The 22,295-nt window shown below is 49.8% G+C and overlaps 1 protein-coding gene across 1 annotated transcript in view; it reads right to left on the bottom strand.

Annotated features, from left to right (window-relative positions):
* E2F5 (E2F transcription factor 5) overlaps window positions 1-22,295 on the bottom strand; it is a 1,167,696-nt gene that overhangs the window by 557,372 nt on the left and 588,029 nt on the right. The window contains exon 6 of the mRNA XM_069621289.1: window positions 1,347-1,587. Within this exon, the coding sequence (XP_069477390.1) occupies window positions 1,347-1,587 (241 nt within the window). The remainder of the gene's footprint in view (window positions 1-1,346; window positions 1,588-22,295) is intronic.

The raw sequence follows: 22,295 nt of genomic DNA, 5'->3' as shown, positions 1-22,295 counted from the left end.
CGTTCTCAGGGACACTATGGCCTCCAGTATCTTGGCATCCATTCCTACGAGTGCATTTTCATCAATTTTGCCTCCCATTTTGGTTTGTTTGGGCTTTGCTGATTCCTTTTTCCTTCCACCCTGCGACATTGGTCTGCTGCTTGATTGGTAATCTATGCCCCTTATTGTGCTACTTCAATTCCGCTCCAATTCGCTCCTCAGCATATGTATGAAAGTTAATATTACAGTTCAGCAGGGGTGCACTGCCGTAATACATTGACTCTGTGTGAAAAAGGCCATATGTATTCAGCACTTCTGATTTAGTGCACTGACCAGGTCTCAAATTGTCTCCTATTCCCATGGGCATTAGTTGCTACGCCAATCCTTGAACCTTTATATTGCGGATCGATCTGCTCAGTCTGTATGTTGCAGTCCTACTATTGACATTTAGTAGTGCGCGATGTCCCGTGGGGCCCAAAGTCCATCTCTGCTCACTACCCATCTAAGACCTGGCACCTCGCCAGGGTGCTTACATGGTATAGTACCTCGGGACAAAACACAGTGGAAGGCATCCTTCCCCACTATAGCTGTACCGACCTTGGGCCCACTGGGCACGTTGGAGCAGATTACTGTTGTAACCACCAGGTAGACCAGGAAATAATCAGATGACCACCTACTCCTACCAAGTGACATGTGATGAGCATGTCATACAGTAGGGAGTGCATGGGAAAAACTGTATTTATTCACCCTTTTGTGGACCATAACGTCTTTCAAACAGATGCAACATGCTGGAACGCCCTCCCACTTTGGAAGCCACAAGTGACACATTAGGACATCACAAGAACATCAAGAGTACCCAAAAATGGTGCCTACCAAGGTAATCTAAATGTAAAGCGAGTGGATCTGTGGCAAAAAAGGGACAGTCGCACAACACACACATTCTAAGCCCTTTCTTTTGATGCATGAGCTCTGGAGCTCCTTTAGGTGCCAGTTGAGAGCAGATACCATGCAGAACTCAAGCCCGATGTGCAGGGTGGAGAAAGTGAACAGTTGGGGTGGGGAGAATGCAGAAGGAAGGTAATGTGCATAGGGTGCAAAAGTGTGTGCACATGCATCCCGTCAGTAGTTGTTATAAAGAAATGCTGCTGTGCAACATTCTCAGGCCCCAGACACTCTCTGGGGACCACCACTCTGAAGTATGGAGGCATGGGATCTAGGAGTGTCATGTTTAGTTATCATGGATCAGGAAGTTAAATAATTAATTATGTACACCTTCACCTGAAGACAATAAAACACATGCTTTTAAAGAACATCATGCATTAAGTTAGTGTTCAAATGAATCACAGCAAATGTGTTACATATATTACCGGCATGTGCATCTTCAACTGGTGTACACTGGTCTTGCTGCTCTTCCTGGACTGGAGAGGGTGTCGCGATAGTTGGTCTTTGAGGAGTTAATTGTGTTGCAGGCTGTGTTAGATCATCAGGTGGAGGTACTGGAAAAACTACTGGCTTGGAGGAACTGCATTCTTTGTTAATCAGGAGAACATTGATAGGTCCTGAACGACTCTTCAGATTTATCTGGTATTTCTTTTGTCCATTTTGACCCTTAAAATTTGAAAACAAATATTAAAATAATTCAGAAACTGTCTAACTCAAGCAGCCTTATATAAGCAAGCTCGTAGAAGGGAATGCAACATTCTGATTTAGCATTTGATTTTGGCCTGAGAAGCAGGCACTGGCAGGAAATGCCTGAAGATGTTCATCTTTTAAGTAATGATCAACTACACAAAGTAATTTCCAGTAGTCACCAAATGCTGCAAACTTTGATTGCAGAGTAGGTATGCGCATTCCGTCATCTTCACCATTCTCATGTCCATTGCTATCCAAACAAGCATTAGCAAAGCCAACAGGTTCGGCTTGTGCATAAGTATTAGGCATTTGCGAGGCACTGCTATTAGATGCTCAGTTATTTGCACCAATTTGCACCTGCTACCATCAACAGCCAGATAATACCACCACAGCAGCATCTGGCTAGTGTCTTTCTTATGCCTACACAAGCTCAAAAGGATGGCATTGCCAATGCTTGTTTTCTATTTTTTTCAATCCTGGTGTGGTGGGCTGGTCCCGCCCACCATTCTTATTACACTGACCGGTCTATGTTCTGTATTCATGCTGAGCTATTCTTAGTTAGCGAAACACATGTGGTGGGCAAATCTGGCTACCATTTCAGACTACAATCACTAAATGTTTATGATGGGCTCTTTCGTAAAACATTCACATGCTATTTAATTAGCTAAACCTTTGCGCTTGCCAGTATGGCCACATCTAATATTAGCCTCCATGGTTGCTGGGACCACCCAATAATTAAATGTTGGGCCATCCATCTCTTATCTCGGATAACTATCCAATGACCGTTGGTGATGGCCTGTTCAGTCCACCATCTAATTTTGTGCTGGCCTCTTCAGGCCATGATCAAAATGTGTGCTGTCCCATTGAGGACTTCATTTCCATAGGTGCTGCAGGTCATGCTAGCTTGTTAAAGCCACCATCTCCAGCCATAACACCCTCTTTGGCTGACTGAACTAAGCACCATCTTGTAACCCATAATTTAATGTTTGTGTCATCCATCTAACCAACCATAACTGATGCTCCCTCTCTTGCAACCTGTATACACTGACATTTCCCGCTTGACCGGCCATGTCTGTGTCGCTTTACTTAGTATGACTGGGGTAATTAAAATATTATGCTGGAGCACAGGGGCGGGCTGGCCTGACAGACCTTATCCCGCTGATGGATATAGCTTATCACCGCTTAGTCCCAGGGCACTGCGTCTGCTCAGCAGTTACTATGCTTCTTGTGAACCTGTTGCTCTTAGCAGGCAGTGGTAGACTGACAGCTGAAGGGGCTTTGCATGTTTTTTAAGTGCCCTTTCCCGTGGCAGGCTTTGGCAGTAGTCAGCAGCGTAGCAGGGCATAACAGAGGGGTGTGCGCGTTCACGCCCTGTAACGTCTCTCGCATGTGTGTGTTATCGTTGCTGCTACCTCCTCCCCATTTTTAGCGAGTTATTCAATCTTTACCTCCCTGCTAAGTAGCATTTCATGTCTCTGTAGCTGGTGTGAAATCTGCAAAAGAGACACCCACTTGCAATCGAATTTGCGGCAGAAGGTAGGGGCACCTTACTACTATGAGCTCCAGAGCCCTGTGTGTTAATTATTTTTTTTTGTTTTTGTTTTTTACTCCACTCACGGAGGACCTTGTCGAATGTCGCTGTTACATGGGCGTATGCCGTGGTAGCTACTCTCTGGACGATGGGGGAAACGATAGTATTAGTCTATCAGCAGCAGGAAGTAATCCCCCGACTCCATTGGTCCGTAGAAATCAATGGCTACCCTTCTCCTAGGGCCGATCCGGGATGTGTGTCGGTTGCAACGGTATCGGGGCCTCTGCTTGCGCTGCGCATTGGCAGGCCAGGCAGTTCTTAACCCAGCTGTCGACCAGTGAGTCTAGGTAGGAGAACCAAACGTGACAAAGTAGTTGCCCCTTGGTGTTCTCAGCTCCTCGATGCCCTTCGTGTGCCGTTTTAATCACTTCAGCTCTGAGTGTCGCAGGAATGATGACCCGGCACCCTCTCAGGAGGACGGCATGGTCTTTGACGGCCAACTCAGTATGGATTCTTGCCAGTCTTTCGAGCTCCTCTCTGCACACCCCCAGGTGGCTTAGCATTGCTCGTCGGTAGTCCTTCCATTTATTATTGTTTGTTAGACTAATGGCAAGTGCCATTGTTGGGTCAGCAGCAGCTGCAGCAGCTACTGCCTCGAGAGACAAAGCCGGGGGCAGTGAGCTGGCGGCGACAATCAATGTACTCAACGTCGCTCACCTGGGTGGTTGAGAGCCCGCAGGGTGGCAGGATAGGAAGTCGGCCGGATTTTTTACACCCCAGGCCAGGGGACAATGTTGTAGTTGTACTCCTGTAGCCTGATGCACATATCTCTATCCTGAGGGCATCTTTGTGTGTGTGTGTGTGTGTGTGTGTGTGTATTGCTAAACAGGGACAGTAGCGCTTGGTGGTCTAATCAGTGTAAACCTTTCGCCAATAATGAAAGTAAAATGTTTGGCGGTCCAGACGGCTGCCAGACTCTCCTCCTCGGCCTGCGAGTATGCAGATTCAGGAGTGGACAGGGCTCTACTAGCATAGACAACAATGTGCCTGTGATGTATATCTGCACCGCTCGTCTGCGCCAGGATGGCTCCAAGGCCAACGGGGCTGTCATCCACTGTAATTTCAGTGCGTCAGCTAGGGTCGAAATATGCCAGACCTCGGGCCTCTGCCAGGGCTCTCTTGACGGCTTTGAGACAGGCGGGGGACCAGATTAATGCCATCTCCTTTTGTAGAAGCTTCCGGATGGGCTCTGCGATGGACGCATAGTGCGGGATATACCGCGCACAATATCCGGCCATGCCCAGGAAGGATCGAACATCTGCCACTTCCAGTGGCTCCTTCAAGTTGGTAAAGGTGCAGACTTTCTTCGGGTTGCGAGTCATGCCGTCGGCGGAGAAAAGGTGGCCGAAGAACTTCAGTTTGGACTTAATGAAGCGACATTTTTCAATGTTGAGCGTTAGGCCAGAGTTTTGTTCCGCTGTGCATGCGGCCAGCGGAGCAGCGTTGTGTGCTTCACGTGATGTGCCAAACACAAGAATGTCATTGCTGTAGTTCAGCGCTCCATTGATGGATCTGATTATCTGCCTGATAGCTTCTTGGAAGATTTTGGCTGCCGACGAGATGCCAAAGTTAAACCGCCGGTAGCAAAATAGACCCTCATGGGCAGCAAACGTCATGATGCCCCTTGTCTCAGGGTGGAGTTCCAGCTGGTGATACCACTGAATCAGATCAAGCCTCGAAAACATCACCGATTTGTTGATTTGTACCATCATGTCCTCAATGCATGGCCCTGGGTGTCGTTCCCTTTGGATTGCAGTGTTCGCCATCCTCATGTCCACACATAGGCATATTCGTCCATGTTCCTTTGGCACAATGACCAGAAGGGACACCCACGGAGTCGGGCCCGTGGTCGGCTCGATGCCGTCGGTAAACAGTTGGTCTAACTCCCAGGAGACCGCTTCTTGGAGGGGGAACCCGACTCTTCTGGGGTGTTGGGGAACAGGTCGCACCGATGGGTCGATGTGAAGCTTGACAAGGGGACCCTTCAGCTTACCAAGTCCCATGCACAGTTGGGGAAATTGTGCCAGGACCTCATCCTTGGTGATGAGATGGTGCGGGGTCAAAGTGTCAATTGCACACACAGTACCTTCACGTCTCCAACCCTCCCCAGACGAATGTATTATGTCCCCTTCACAGAAGTGGATGTCGATGAGCCCCAGGCACGAGGCTGTGTGGTAACCGAGGAGGCACCAGCTTTTCGTTGGGCCTCTGATGACATGGATGGTTGTGTCCACCTTCAATCCGTTATGGAGGAGTTGATGCTTGAATTGTCCAATGGGATGTAAGGGGTGACGTTGCTCCCCCTGGAAGATCCTGAGAGGTCTTCTCTAGTGACGGTATGTCTGGGATCCTCAAGTACTCTTGCTCCCCCATGATATTGACAGTAGCCTCAGAGTCTACTAGAAAATAGAAAAGGCTGTTCCCCATTTTGACTGGGATTCTCGCCTCCCTGTCGTCGTACTCATCATGGGGCGGTTTGTTTTAGTTGCCATTGTTCTGGTAGGGTGTGAGCTGATTCGCGTCGGATAGTCGCGAGGGGGCTCATCATATTTATCGACCATGCAGGAGGGCTGGTCATAGTAACCATATTCTTGGGGGTAATCAGATGTGTGGTAGTCTTCAACAGCCCTGACGTAGCGTAGTTGATTGGGATGGTAGAAACTGCCCTGGTAATATTGGGGTTGCGGCGGCCGACTGAACATCCTGTTGGTCAGCTGTGGCCTCGGGGTAGGGAACGGCCTCCCCTCCCTGCAGACAGCTTGAAAGTGTCCTTCTCTTCCACAGTTCGCACACCTCTGCGAAAGGGCCGGACAGAACCCTAAGTGAGGAAATGCCATGCCGCACATGTAGCATTGCCTCTGTTGTCTGGGTCCTGGTCGACCTGGACGGATGCAGACCCTCTCTCGCCCTTCTGGTCTTTGGGTTGCCAGCTGGACTGCAGCGAGGAATTTGGCACTGTCCTGTTTCAAAGCGGGGGTGCCTGTCATGGAGGCGGCTTGGACATCAACCCTTTTGAAAATTCTTGCGAGCTCACTGACTTCATCTATCGAGAGGGGCTTTTTCAGCTATTGCTTCTTGAGAGTGGGTGACAAGCAGCTCTCGATATCTCGCAGTCGCATGGCTTCATCAAGGGAGAACACATGGAATTGACAGTGGGCCTCTTTGACCCTCAGTCGAGTAGTTAACTCATCAGCCATCTCTTCGGCCCTCTGCGTGCATTGATTGAACATATCTCTCTCGCAGTCCCGGTTTGGTTCAATGACGAGTTTTCTGTTCAGGGCAGTGATTAGAGAGGTGTAATCTGGTTCGTCAGGGGCTGGAATAGTCTTGATGATGGTGTTCATCTCAATGACCGACCAGGTTAATGAATACGTCCTGCAGGTGGGGCGAGTCCCCCCTCCCCTGATGCCCTCACAAAATGATGGAAGTCCTCCATCCATTCGGTCCATCAGGGTCCTTTGTCCGCTTGTAGAGTCATGGAGAAAGGCAGCAGCATGTGCAACATAACCAACTTGGCCCTGTGTACAGGGGTTGGCTTGCCGGGGTTGCCCATGAAGGCGAGCATGCCTTGCGATGGTGGGGAACAGGCCTGGTGTGGACAAGGACTTCAGGTCCCTCAGGGGCCTGTACTTGGGAGTGCAGGGCGTGGGATCTTTGGAGGTGGTGTGCTTCACTTGATTAACCCTGGCATAGGGTGTGCTGTTCAGCATGTACCTTACTTCCACGTTTTGGGCAGGCTTGAATTTGTTTGTAATGGCTGGTGAGCGCTATTGCAGGCTGGAATGGGCCCTCCTGTGCCCAAGCCACGTGTAGGGCAGGACCCTACAGTCAGATACTTTCTTCCTGCGTATTTCAATATTTGTTTGGAACGTCGTGAAACTGTTCGATCATCCTTGGCAGAACAATGCGGTCCAAAACTTTGTATTTGGAACGTTCATGTCAGGCCTGTACAACTGATGACTTTGTGCGGGCGTTGTGCTTGTTCGGTATGGAGCGTAGCTTGTGGAACGCTCATGAGGAAAACGTTCCACTCCTCCGTTTCAGATGAGAAACTATCTACGGGCACGTGCAAGCATTGTAGGAGACGGGGCTGTGGCACTGATATGGCATGCGTACGGGCGAAGGAACACCAACCTCTGTGTGTGTGCGGCCCTTCAGCACGTGGTCTCTTGTGTAGTAGAAGTAGGGGGGGAGCCGCTGGCGGATTGCTGAGTGACCTGTTTGTGGAGTGACTACAGTCACTCTCCACGTGGATTCTTCAGGCAGGAACTAGCACGATTTCTGGTCCCTGTGGGGATCTGTGCACTGGGCGAGATACGCGGACTGCGTATCACACTTTGGAAAGGACACAGCCTGGTGGGATTACAGCCGACAGCACTGTAGGAGCGGGGTCGGATCACCCGCTTGGAGGACTGAGCTCCGGTCTGTAGGAGACAGCGCCGTCGCCAGTTGTTGCTTGGATGTGCCTTTCAATAACGGACAGGAGACCGGCGCTCTTAAATACATCTACTTTATTTGGATACAACTTGGAACTAACCCGTTCCATTCACACTTCTTCCTCTTTCTCCCTACGTTATTAAACCCTCCCTCTAACTCGGGTGCCTCAGCCTTAAAGGGACAGAGGTGGGTAACAATAGAGAAAGCGGTATACTTCTGCAGTGGACATTGAAAAACGTGATCTTTTTCTGGATTATCTTTGAAACACTTACGATTTTGAAGCGATATATTCGAATATGCCGCTCATAACATTTCAAAACTCCTTTCTTCCTCCGACAAACATACCGTGCGTTCGAACAACAATGAAACATCGGAAACAAATGGGGCTAAGGAAGATGATGATCCCAACAACAAGATCCCCTACCTCAAGTGATACACCTCCGCTAACGAAAAGAAAAAAAAGGCAATGGAGTTCCACACACACAGATTTAACAAGACAGCAAACTATCTTGCATGAGAGCATGGAAACTTTCACATTCAAGTCGAGAAGGACCAATCAATCCACAGACAAATGCTTCACTAATGTGGTCTAAAAAACAATTTTATTTTCCTTAACCAAATTCAGTAAGGGACCTCATGTTCGCAAATAAAGAGCCGTAGCGTTTCCTCTCCATCCCAATGATCTCCCAGACCTTGATCCACCAATAGACGGTGACCGGCCACCCTGTTTTTTTTCTCCAAAACCTAACCAGAGTCATCCGACTGCACGATGCAGCTGTGTTACTAACTTTGCTTTCCGCCCTGCAATAGGGAAATAGTTGTCCCCAGTACCAGGGTCAACAGGCACATCGGGAGGAGGCGGCCTGTGATGTCATTAATATGCCCTTTAATTCCTCTCAGTAGGTTGTAATAATAATCGGCAGGACCACCGCATATGAGCAAGGTCTCCTATCTATGCCAATATCGATCAGTGTGCTGGGGGTGTATTTTGTGCAGTCTCTGTGGGGTCATGTACCAGCGGAAGCAAACCTTCAGTGCAGCTTATTTTAGCATAGTGCTTCTTGAACTATTGTGAGCCCTAGACCGGATATGCTACCATTATTCCCAAGGTATGTCAATCCCCAGCTCACCTTCCCACTGTTAGGCAGAATCCTGTGCAGTTCCCTTGGAGAACACTGCAAAAAAATTGAGATTACAGGAGTAAGCAGTAAACCCAATTGGTAGCAGTCTGCACCACCCAGATTTACCTGGTAGCTGTGGCTGAGCAGTCAGACTTCTCTCAAGAAGAGTAGGGCAGTATATAGAGTATACACAATAGGACTAAAAACACAGTAGAGCAAACAAACACTGACCAGAGCTTTGTATCAAAAGTATATAATTATTTATTTAAAACACACTTTAGGGAATACACTAGCACTCTAAATCAAAAGCAAGTTAAAACAGTCAGGTAAAGTATACACACCTCCCTTGATAACTATTAGAAAAGTCAGAGTTAAAACACCACGATTTGTTAAAACAGATGTGAGCGCGTAACGTAAATGGCACTCCAATAGTTACTTTAAAGGGAGAGAAAAAGGCAGAGCATAGAAATAAAACAGGTCCCAACACTTTTAGGAGTTCTCAGCAAGGGAATAAAGGCAGTATACACTGTAGAGCCAAAGTTCATAGGCCAGGCCCACTTGAAATGGGGCAAAGCGAAATGTGCCCTTGATCACACAGTTAAAAATGCACTAAAAGCCTTTGCAGAATGTTCGAAAGAGGTTGGGGTGATTCAAGGTTAAAGTTAGAGGTCTGGGGCCAACCCAGTTGGAAAGCCAAGGATTTAAGGGTCACCTTGGGCAAACCGAAGAAAGGGAGGCCAGGCAGGACACAGTACCTTAAACAGAGAGGAGGCTCCAGCGGTGGCAGTTGTTCCTGGCAGTGGTTGCAGTTCGTTGTTTCGACCAGGGGAAGAGAGGATCTCGTCACGGAGGAACCTTGAAGGTGTTGCACTGCACAGGGATGAAACCAGCCGCGGAGTCGGTAAAAAGGTGTGTTCCTTTTATTCGCGGTCAAAGTGGTGAAGCTAAGCTATCCGGCTGCCGGGGTGCTTGGCACGGGCGATTCGACCAAGAGACATCTTTGGAAGGCGATAGGGCTGAACTGGTTGATCCCACCAGCTCAAAGGAAGAAGACTCCAGTTTGTTGCAGCAGGGCTTCACCGGTGGTGTCATTGTTGCAGATGGCTCAGCTTCTTCCCTCTTCGGATTCTTAGGTCCTGTGGCGACTTCTCAAGTTCCAGTCCCAAAGGCCCTGCTTTTATGCAGAAAAACCTCCATTCAACAGCCTAGCTGTCACTCACACATGCTAAGTGGTGAGCCGGGCGGCTCACCACTGGGCCAATCAGAATAGAGTGTGATTGGGTTGCTAAGGCAATGCGGTCCAGGGAGCCAATTCCCCTCCCAACACATCCTGTGGAACCCAGACAGAGTGGCACCATTTGGAGGGCTTCTGTGGAGAAGCCCACCAAAAAGTGGAACAAAGGGCTCGACCTTGTTTAGAGTTACAGAGACGGACATAAACGCCATTTTAGAAAAGAGTTTTGGCAAAAAGACCCAACCGTTGATTTAATATTAAATAAATAAACCGGCGGTATCTTTAACATTGCACCAAAAAGTGGTGCATTTAAAATCAATGGGAAAATCCCATAGGAAATATTCCGGTGGAATATTTTGCGTGGTAACCACTGCCACCAGCCAGAAACTCGACAAGGGGGGACTGGACAGTGCCCCCTTGAAAACAGACCCTGGGGCAATCGAATTAACCCCTTCCAGTACTTCCACAATATGATGGTTTGTACTGGTTCTGTTAACAATTTTGGACTAGTAAAGTCAATGGTGACTTTACATGCCCTGGGAGACAGTAGTCAGTCCCAGGGTATGGAGTCTATGTTTGGGGGTCACTATGACACCCCTGTGTTACTGCACTGAGGGTGCTGTGTAACACGCATGAAAAACAGATGGTACCCTATGGAGTAAAAGACCCCAGAGCCCATAAGCACACAAAAAGTCAAAGACATACCTCAAATCATGCCTAAGAGTGGGAGGAAAAGAGTCTCACTCTTAGCAGGAGAAAAAACAAACCCTAAAAATCCAGCAAAGCTGCTGGGGGACTCACTAGGTTTGGGAAATTAGCCTTATAGAGAATTCTCCCTAACACCCACCTAAACATGTACGGGAGTTTCTCCTCTTCCAAGGCGTTCTCCAGAAGGCGATATGTTGAAATCTTACAGACCCCTTGTCCGTCCTGCATCGCAGGTCCCAGCCCTGTGGGGGGGGGGGGGTCTACTGCCAGCCCAGCGTACCTCCCCATGTGTGATCCAATGCCTTAAATGGGCATACCAGAAACATTCAATTTATGAGCGAGCAAAGCCTTTTTTTTATCCCAGAAACATGAGGGGGATCCCTCTTTATACAGATCACCTAATCTCAATGGCCCCTGGGAATCGTACTCCTCAAAAGCTTTAGGGTTCATAACTCTCGTAAAGTTTGGATACCGGGGAGAGGGGACCCAACCCAGTCCTAAATCCCCTCAGAGACAGCTTTATCCTAATGTCACAAGGAGCAGAGTGAGGTCTCCAGAAGTCTCAGTCCCGCTCACCTGGCTGCCCAGGTCAAGATGGGGAGGTCGGGATTCTAAAATGGCAGCCAGCTACAGTGGATGCGTAGATCCACGCTCCGTCCCCCTCTCGAAGCATTCATCTGCAGAAAGCACCGGGGATACCAAAGGGACGGGCCCCTCTCACAAACACCCACAAGTCGCAGAGACCACTCGAAGTGGGAAAGCAGCGGCGGAGAGGCGGGCTCTCGCGGGAAGGGATAGGCACATCAGAGCAGGCAAGCCTGGCGGATTTGGAGGACAGCCGTCCGGAACACCAGCAAAGGCACCAGAGGGACGAACCGGACCAGCAAACGGCACACAAACAAAATGGGGTGGGCAGTGGTTAACCATCCAACATCAGAAAAGCAGACGCCGTCCCTCCGTACAACCCGGGGCATAGGCGGTTGGGGGCCCTCCCTCCCTCATGCAACCAAAGCTACACAGATAGACGGTGAACGGCGGAGACCAGCAAGAGGGACTCGGACTCCAGGCCGCAGGAAGGACACTGCGGTGCTTCAGCAACCCGTTGCCAATAAGGGGCAACCTCCCCCCTCGCCTGACACTAATGGAAACACGCGGGCTTCACTCCACGGAAAGCCTCAGGGACTTGAAAGGCAGCCAGGGGGAGACGTGGACTGGCAGTTCATGTCACAGGTGGCCGGGAGAGGAGCGGACCGCTCGGGAGGTAAGCGGACGGCTCCATGGGGATTGCTCCCACCTCAAGCTCCCCCAATCTGGGGTGAAGAAAGAAACACAGGCAGACCTGCATGCAGAGTCCAGACATCAGCAACAGCAGGGCATTCACCTCATCCTGGGTCTGCAGCTCCACATAGGTTGGGAGACCTTACAGGGCAAAAAAGCTAACACGAACACTCCTAGGCTCCAGACCACAGCAGGACGTGCATACTAAACGGGGAAATAAAGTACTGATCAAGTAATGTTTTATGGGCAAAAAGCTGCCTATAACTGGGTGGGGAAAGACCACATTAGCAACAGAGGAAGGACCTTGGCATGGGACGTGTCTGATACACAGCCCCACTAATCCATGCCCAGGGAACACCACGCTTGGGAAGCGGAACATCAGGATTAATACAAAAACAGACAGGCATACTGAGGAAGGGATCACAGTCGAAAATGCATTCCACATATGGCTCCTAGAGCCCTTTGACGGGCGTGCAGCATACAGTCGATAACGAAGCCTGGCCATTCGGGAAAGGAGGACTGGAGACGGACCAGGGAGAATTTCCAAATACCCTCAAGCCAGAGACCACAGTGAACGCCGGGTAGCAAAGGCAAGGCAGCGGTGTCAAAAACACAGCATCAAACCGCTGCCCGGGACGGCACCATACAATGCTGTTGGGCCAGAGACACAGAAGCAGGGGACCCTTAACACAAAACATCATAACTATTGACCACGCAGGAAAGGGAACCCAGTACAACGACCCTCAAAATGGCAGCCTCAAAAGACGATAGGGAAGCCTGCTTCCAGGAGTTTCAAAACAAGATGACTCAAGCCTTCCAGACGCAATTCTCGATGTTCATGGGGGAAATGAAGCCGACCAGGGCAGAGCTAAGGAGAGCCATCACGTAACTGCAAGAGCGTACAGACACTACCGAAAGGGCCCTACAGGAGGTGATGGAGGACACCCGCACCATGGATATCGCCCTTGAAGACTTAGCTAAGGAAACACACAATCTCGAGCTGCAATGCGAGGACCTGGAGAACAGGTCCCTCACATAAAATATTCGCATTCAAAATTTACCAGAGTCAGTGGCGGACTCACATCTAAAGGAGGCGGTTACTCATACATTTGAAGACATGCGGGACAAGGAGCACACCGGCAATGTGCCCATAGATGATGTTCATAGGACAGGCTTGAAGAGACAGGAACTGGGCTTGAGAGCGAGGGACGTTGTGGCGGCACTGGCGAGATACCCGCTGAAGGAAACCGATTCTCCATGCAGCCTGGCCGGCAAAACCCATAATCTATAACAGGGTAGAAATCCACCTCTTCCCAGATCTGGCCCACTCCACCCTCCTCGAGAGGAAGGAAATGGGACCTATCCTGAGATACCTACAGGATAAGCAGATCAAATACAAATAGACAGACATTACCTTTCGGACTGCTATTTCAATGGGAAGGTGGACAGCATAGGGTTAGCACTCAACAAGATGGAAGGCAAATTTTACGTTTAGAAGATGAGGACGACACTACAGAAGAAGCTTGCTGCGATGCTCCAGAAGTCCCGAGACCCTGGGAATGGTCACAAGTTGACACTGGATGTAAATGCCCCCCGCCGCGAGGCACTCAACTCACGACCCACCCGAAGGACCAAGGGTCTAAAGCTCTAGGATTGCAGGTTAGAAAACTAGCCTTTAACTGTATACGAGGGAGACGGAGAGTGAGAAAGGTGCACATCTGGAATCTCAATGGGGGCTAGGATGCCCCACTGCTTGGCCCTGGGACGTAAAGCGGGTCCATCCCCCATACATTCAGTCGGGGTGACACATAGGTAATGAGACCTGCAGCAGGGCAAGGGGTGGGAGAAGAGGGGACAGGGAATGGGCTCAAGTTGGGGAAGAGCCCCGGGGGTAAACCGATCCAGGATCGCCAAACAATATCCAGAATGGCTCAACACTGGTGAAAAGGGGAAAACTGGAGAGGTTCTTAGCGCATCATATACCAGATATGATTGCCATGCAAGAGACCCATATCAAGAAAATCAGACTCAGACCGTCTAAAATTGAGACGATTTCAGGAAGTATTACAAGCGAACGCCAAGGGCAAAGTAGGGGGGTACTGATTGCTTAATTCTTGTTTACAACGATGATACTAGCCCCAGCAGAGACTCATTAACTGGGCTCAACTACAGGGGAAGACAACTGCAGGAGGCAGAAGTCATGCATCACTGATGTTATCGGACTCCATGGGCATGTATGTTTGGTACTGTACCAAAATGTGGATAGGAATCAAGCTAACAGATGGGTGATAGGGAGGGGTGGTAACCAAACCACTGCACTGCTCGAGTTTGTTCCTCTACTGTTATTGGTAGATGAATGTCTGTTATGATAACATGCTAATAAAAAAAAAAAATTACTTATCTAGTTTACAGTGATGTTGCAATGCGGTGGTATGGCTAGCACTACTACACCATTCTCAGGCATTTTGTATTCATTTTTTTAAGACCCTCTCCCAGAAGGATGGATTCTGCAAATATATTTTAACATGGTTACATCTAATAGTAGACCTATTGGACCAAGCAGTCCTAATTTCAAAATCAGGCTCATTATTTGATTATAGTGTGGCCAATGTCTGCCACACTATCATGTCATTCAGACTCTTTTGGTCGGTCTTAAGACGAAGAATCCATGTTTGTTCTCTTTTTAACAGAACAGCCTGCGAATACCCACCCCGCAAAGGGCATACTACTTTTTCCATCACAATCCATTTAAAGTCAGTCTCCATGTGCCGCAACTGCAAAAAGTGTTCTACCAACGATGCATTAGCCCTTCTTGTGCGTATGCAGGATTTATGTTCCTGGATCCTTTTCTTTATAGGTCTGCTAATCATTCCGATATATCTTAGATTGTATGAGCATGTGATTAGATAAACATCACTTGAATTGCAATTTGTGAAATGTTGCTGTCTCCACACAGGTTTTAGACCCAAGTCTATAGTTCTAAACAGTGATGTTTGCGTACAGACCGAACATTGGCCCCAGGGTGAATGACCCAGTGAACGCAGTGGGTTCCACAGGGTTGATTGCACATCGGTAAGAGGACCCGCTTAATAAGAAGATCTATCTAAGGAATAACGTATATTCCTTCTACACTTCATTGCAAACCGTAGTGTTGCCAACTGCGTGGTACATACATTCAGTAGCAGCCACAATTTCACAATTTCTCTCCCGATTCAGATGAGGTGAGTAACTCAATACCGCTGCTATCCGTTGATCATCGGTCGGTCTCTTTAACTTGCCGTAGTGTGATATCCCTCGGATGTATATCTTTTTTTAACTTCATAATTTTTAACCTGCAGTGGCAGGCACCATGAAAGAATTTAAAGAGTTCTATTTAAACAAAATAATTATGAAGTTAAAAAGATTTTAGTGTCATTGACACATGAGCGGATTTACCCATATACCACCGATGCTTACTAGGAGGAGCATTACTCCTAAAATGCCAATGAAGGTACAGGACGCCAGTGGCATCAACCGTGAAAAGAATACAAGATGAAAACCCTGACACATTGGACTTTTTCCAGTGCTAGTTCGGAAGAGGAAGGTCAGGATAGCACCAATGAACAGATAGAGATCGATCATGAGATAGAGAAGGGACCCATTTGTCCATTTTCAGGATAGCACCAACCAACAGTACCATGCAAGACAAAATCGGCCTTTTTTACAGCAACGAAGCACAGAACAAGGTTGTGCAAGGGGGCAAGAGCACAATTCGCCCAGAATCACCAGGAACAGGGGCAGAGGGAGTTTCCCCCTCTTCAGTAATATTAGTAATAGGGAGGGCGCTAGAGAGCTTGTCCAGCAATGGCAGAGTCTCCTTGAGCTCCGAGTGTTGGCTTGATAAAATCCTGTTAAATAGCAGCTGAGGAGGGGTGTGAAACTGGTGGAATTGGCATTCGGAAAGCGGCCGTCTAAACATGTGCAGGTTTCCGACCTGACAGGGCTGGTGTGATTAGCCAGACGATGCTCCTGGTGAGAGGCGGCCTCTGTGGCGCTGGGCCTTGCTGTGTGTGAGCGTGTCCTGAGACTGGCCCATCTGGTATCGAACATCTGCCCACACTAGGCTGAGTGGCCACCCAGCAGAGAACTCTCTGCCCCCAGTGACCTATCAGGGGTGGCTGAGGTGTGCTTCAGGAGCCCGATCGCAGGCAGGCAGATCGCAGAGGCCTGGCAGCAAACCCATGGGTGAGGCGCAGCAGAGCGGGGCCTCACGAAGACGGCAACCAGGTGCAAGGGTGGAACCACTCGGCAGAGGCAGTTCGGAGGCCGCCGACGATATTGGCAGCAACCACAGTGACAGTGCACAGGCCCCGACCTGATGGCACGGAGTGGGGCGGCCCCACAGGTGGGTGAGCTCTGGAGGAGTGCAGGCCTTGAAGAGCATCCCAGGGAGGGCGAAGACCTGCCCCCCTACATTCTTCAGGCGGTGGCTCCCTTGTGGGCATTGGGGAGACTCCCTACGCTGCTGGTGGGTGGCCTGGCTGGAGCCAGCTTGTGGCGCCTGATGTCAAGGGCGGAGAGGGTGGTGTCCCTGAACTGTGTGACAGTACTGTTCTAGGCGCAGCAGAGGGGCACACATCCTGATCTGATGCGCATGCTGGGGCCACCCCTGGTGGAACGGATTTCATCGACGGCTGGGGGCGGAGGGGCACGGGGAGATACTGAAGGCTCTGTGTGGAGGCATGACCCTGTGAGACTGGGGGTCTGAATATTTTATTGGAAGTGCAGCCTACAACAAGGGCACAGTAGAAAGAAAGTTTGAGCCTGTGGTCAGCTCCCCTAGTTGCATCTGTGCATTGGCTTTCTTTGGCTTGGTGTCTCCATTTCCTCCTTCGCTGGTCCCTTTTGAGAGGGCGGCTGGGGTCAGTTGGTGGTGCCATGGAGAAAACAAACAGACAACCTGCAGAGAAAGCTCATTTTAATGGGGTTCTTGATCCAGAACCCCCCGGGTCCAGTCCCAGGCGGCGGGGTCAGAGTCCATGCAGGCATATTTTGAGGGGGCTAGCCCTATGCCGGAGCTGGACATCAAGGCGATTCTGCTGGATCTTAAGGTGGGCATTGGTGGCTTGAACTCTAAACTGGACTTGCTCTCGTCTAAGGTTGACATGCTGCAGCACCGGCTAGATAAACACGGCGACCGCCTGGATAAGGTAGAACACAGGGTATCTGGTCTGGAGGATGGGTCAACATCGCTTGCGGCTGGGGTGTCGGCCCTGGAAGTGCAGATCATATCAGTGTCCGCTAAGGAGGAGGACTCGGAAAGCAGGGCCCACAGGAACAATATCCGTCTGGTTGGTGTCATGGCCATCGGGCCAAGGACACAAACATTACAGGGCCACTTACACAGGGGGCCCGGATGGACACAGTCCTGGCGCCTTTGGTGCCAGGCTCATGAAAAACAATAAGCATGAACATGTATTTGGGTCAGAATACTTTTATTATGAACATGGCACGTCATTTTGGGTACCAAGTGAATTTAACATAAAGAACTTTCATTACTACAGCAGCCCCACGTGTACTCTTGGGTGTAGCTGCTGCCATTGGGTTGCCTTGCATGTGCCGACTCTCTGGGAGTGGCAGGGTGTGGTAGGCTAGCCAGGCCTAGTGGGCTTGCCCACGATCGCAGCTATATAAGCTGCTCCAATCCCTGAGGCATACGCTTCGCGTTATTCTGCACTTCAATGCAGCGCAATGCTCACTGCCGCCTGGGGTTAAACTTACCTTTGGAAATCGTGTTACGTGTCTCCATACTTACCATCCAAGGACCCTGCTCTCACCTGTGCGCATCTTCAAATCTTCCGGAACGCTGAAATCTTCACCTTGGTACCGCAGCTCATCTTCAAATCTTCCGGGACGTTGAAACCTTCATCTTGACACCGCAGCACGATGCACTCCACCCGCGACCACAGCACATGCAAGTAAAAACAAAAGGCAAGGTTAGACACTTAACAGACATTAAGTTTAAGGTTGCGCTACCACAGAACCTCGCGCTTTTCCTTAAACCATCACCCACCTGCTGTCGGACATTGCGTTTTCATCCATCTTCCTCCCGGCCATGCTCCACGCCTTCAGAGCTGCTTTTGGGCCGCATTTCCACCTATTGGGAAGAAAACATTATTCGGGAATTAACAACACTATTGAGAGCAATAATACCAAGACAGAAAACAGAAAGGGGAAAAGACTAGAGACATTGAGAGACATTTACCATCAACCAGGGAACTATTACTTACCAGGGATCAGAGAAGGAACTAGATCCCATCAACAAGCGCCCCTGCCCGAAGCAGCATGATGGAGAGTTCATCATCAATAATTAACATGTGAGCCTTATGGACCGATTCATGCTCACAGAAATCGCACCTTGGGTTGAAGGGTTAGAGAGATACAACAATCACCGACCAGCGCACTCACGTTTTCTCATATCCACGCAGGAGCAGTGCCACCAATTGTCGCCGTCCACAGCTTATCAGCAGGGGGAGAGACCTGACAGGGGTGATCTAACTCCTGGGAGGGCTGCAACCATGCCCCAACGCCTCTGAAGAGACCAGGTGAGCGTAACAGTTGGGATACGAAAGCACCAGGGGCAGATCAAGATGGAGGAGTTCGTAAAAGCTCTCTGCAGAGAAGTCTTTGGCGAGGCAGAGCTCCCTCTGCCCCCGTTCCTGGTGGGAGGCCTCATCGGATCCCAGCAGCACAACCAATACAAGGGCGGCCCTCTGTCCCATCATAGCCCACCTTTTTAACTATAGAGACCGGAATACAATCCTCCGTCTGGTCAGGCAGAAGGGGGAACTTCAATATGATGGAGACATATTCCAGGTGTTCCCAGATTTTGCAGTGCAGGGGCATCAAGGAGCTCTTTTGCAGGGGTTAAATGCTGCCTTTGAGATAGCAATATAATATACTCTATGTTGTACCCTGCAAAACTTTGCATCCAGCACAATGAGAAAACCCAATGTTTCAAGTACCCTGGGATCAGCAGACTGCATTTCCACAATAACATGGGGCCCTGGATTAGAGCCAGGAATCACAGCCGGGGGGCTGGAGGGGGGTGGACCAGGTACTTCCCTGACCAAAGGCATAAGACCCCGGAATGGGGCCAGAGAGTGAGACCCGAGAGCCAGGAAGACCCTGAGGCCCTGAGGTCCGGGTGCTGTCGAGGTTGAACCAAAGGAAGGATGAATCATGTGCCTAACAGCTGATTTTCTAACACTGGCACCTTTATCAGATGGTTCTGGCTGCCTTGAAAATGTGTTACGACTGCCAGCAGGTGGCCTAGCCGACACCTGCCTGGGTGGGCACTAGCACCCCAAGCACAGCATCATTTATGTCAAAAGGTTGGGGAAGCAGCGGGGACAGTGGGGGAGAATAGCTCAGACGGGTTGGAGATTGCCCGTGGGGGAGGGGTGTGGGTTTGGGAGTGGGATGCAAGGATTTGATGGGAGAGCGGAGGAGCACGATTGGGGGAGGTCTGCATCGTTAGTTTTGTTTGTAGTCCAATTCCAGCCCAGTGGTCCACTGGTTAACATCTGCTGCGGTTACATAAGTGGTTTTGGGGAGCCAGACTAGTCGCTAAACGAGAATAGCCTTTCAGGTGGGCACCTGGAATACTGGGGGGGGCCACCTCACCAAGGTCAGGATGGTTGTACAGTACTTCCGTTGGCACAGAGTGGAGGTGGCCTTTCTTCAGGAGACATTCACATTTTACCCACTCCTCAGAACACAGGTGGGGTGCAAACTGGGACTGCCACCGGTATTTCTCTTCATATTCATTATACGCAATAGTGGTGGCCATCCTTATAGGCAGGGGGTTACGTTTCGCCTGGTCTCTGTGGCATGGGATGAAGAGGGGTGGGCCCTGCTGGTGTGTGGTGTCCTGAATGGGGTGATGGTGGCACTAGTTAATTCATACGGGCCAAATCTGGATAACTGGAATGCTTTTGACTAGGTAATGGTCCAGCTGGCAGGACGCCACTATTGTGTGGGGTGGAGATTTAAACACAGTAACGGACCCCCTACTGGACAGATTGGGGACGGGCCGCGGCTGTGACTAAGGCGAGCTTACAGATGCAGGAGATATGTATGACATACAATCTCATGGATGGGTGGCGGAGGCACCACAGGGATAAACGTGACTACACCTTCCATTCCTGTGTTCACAGGACCAGTACCAGGCTGTATTACTTTTTAGTGTCCCGCGCTGGGGAGTTGGGGGGTTCACGTGGGGCAATTGTTGGATTCTCCACAGGACACTATCCGACCACTCGCGTGTGCTCCTGGAGTGCTTGTTGGGTGGGGGATGGAAGGGGGGCCCACGCTTGACAATTTAAGCTTGATGCGTTGCAGGGCCCACATATACTCTGGGAATGCTTTAAGTACTATGTCAGAGGGGTGTGTATGGCTAAGGAGAATGGGATGCTCCGATGTATCGGGACGACCTTGTGGCAGGCAAGGCACGGCTGAAGCAGCTAGAGGGTGACTATGCATCTGCAGCAGACCCCAGGACCCTGGCTGAGCTCTGGAAGGAGCCTGATGGGTTAAGGGTGAATGCCGATAGGGAGATTCGATTTCTGGCCAGGGGCCAGATACATCAGTATGGGGAGGGGCAGAAACCGGAGCCCCGTTCTCTCGGTTGTTGGCGGCGGAATGGACACCTCTGCAGGTAGAGTTTATTAGGGGCCCCCAGGGCGACCTTCTGTATGCGGAGGGAGATATTGCGGCTGAATTCCGCACCTTCTACAGGCACTTGTATGGGTCCAGGTATTCGCAGGACTCGGACAGTCTTCAGCACTACTTGGAGGAGGGGAACTGCTCTGGGGGGAGCCCCATCTCAGTGAGGCCCTTAACTGAGAACACGCTGGGGGAGATCCTGGCAGTGATTAAGGAGCTCCCAGGATAGAATTCCCCAGGGCCCAATGATATTACACGGAAATATCAAGAAAACTAAAAATCGGAATGCGCTATTACTGAACATTTGGCTTGCAAAAAAATAAATAAAAGCCCATAATTACGAACATGGGGAGCAGGTGTTGCAGGGATGTCCAAGGCTTCCATGCCATTAGAAGCGAGGGACCAATAAAAACAACAAAGAAAAAAAGGAGAACAGGGTGGCCGCTCGGGAGCCCGAGAAAGATGGCCACCGGGTGATTAAGCTCCGGCGAAGGCGAGCAAATTAGAATAAAAAAACAACACTTTATAACCTGCACTGATCGGGGAGTCGCGTCAATCTGCAAGACTCCCATGGCATGGGGCACATGAAAATCCAAAAAACTGCAGTGGGCACAGAGGGGGAACTGATGCATCGTATCGGAAGGCCAACCGTCCTATTAGCTCGCAACATGGTGCCGACATACTTGCTACATCCAGACTGAATGCTGCATGAAAACAGGAACCCCGAGCCACGTTGACAGCCCATACCTGACACGGCCCTCCCACCACAGAACTCCGGAAGCTCGCCACGGGCAATTTAGCCCAAGTCTGCCTGCATACACTGCCAAAATTTACATTGTTAATGGTGTGGTCCCTATAAGTAGCAACATAACCCTCCTCCCCACTGCTGCGACTGATCACAACCACGCAACAGGAGAGCCCTTGCCAAGAGCCGGGGACCAAAAAAAAAAAAAAAAGACATGCACAGCGGGCCCTCCCACATCATTACCTACACAACCGCGCAGCAACCATCTAATCAGTCCAAGCAGTTAGGCACCCCACAGGGACTGATCAGCCCGCGGACGAGCACGCAGGCTGGACATTCTCCCCAGCTCGCTCACCCGGGGATAAACGGGACTCCAAAAGTACAATCCACCCGCGTTCATTACGCGCCTGGCTAGTAATTGGTCCCTGTGAGGAGTGTCCTCCGTATGATAGCGAATAAACACACAGAGACAGATAGTAGGTGGTGTTTTGTTTCAGAAGCAACTTTTATTTCTGTAATTTTTATTTCTTTTCTCTTAGTAAAAAGGATACGTTTCATCTCTTCAATCTTCTTGGACTGGAGCTTCTGTTTTTGTAAGAGTCTTGGAACAAGCTCAGGTAAGTCTCTGTGACCTTTCTCAGTCTCTATGTATTCTCTCCTTTATTTTTCCTCTGAGTATAGATCAATTACTTCAATCTCTTATAGTCTATTCCACTCCTCCTGCATAGTTCTTTTTCTTATATATACTCCTGAGGTTAATACACATCTCTTCAGTTAGTACACATCATCTCTACACTCTTAATGGTTATTTTCAATTTGTTAACAGTCTTTGGATTTCTCTTCTTCCTTGTCTTTCGGTACTCA

Source organism: Ambystoma mexicanum, chromosome 5q, assembly GCF_040938575.1.
Source record: "Ambystoma mexicanum isolate Mex_15411 chromosome 5q, UKY_AmexF1_1, whole genome shotgun sequence".
NCBI classification, from domain to species: domain Eukaryota; kingdom Metazoa; phylum Chordata; class Amphibia; order Caudata; family Ambystomatidae; genus Ambystoma; species Ambystoma mexicanum.
Note: the sequence above shows the minus strand (reverse complement) of the source record. Positions and strands in the feature narration are given on the sequence as shown.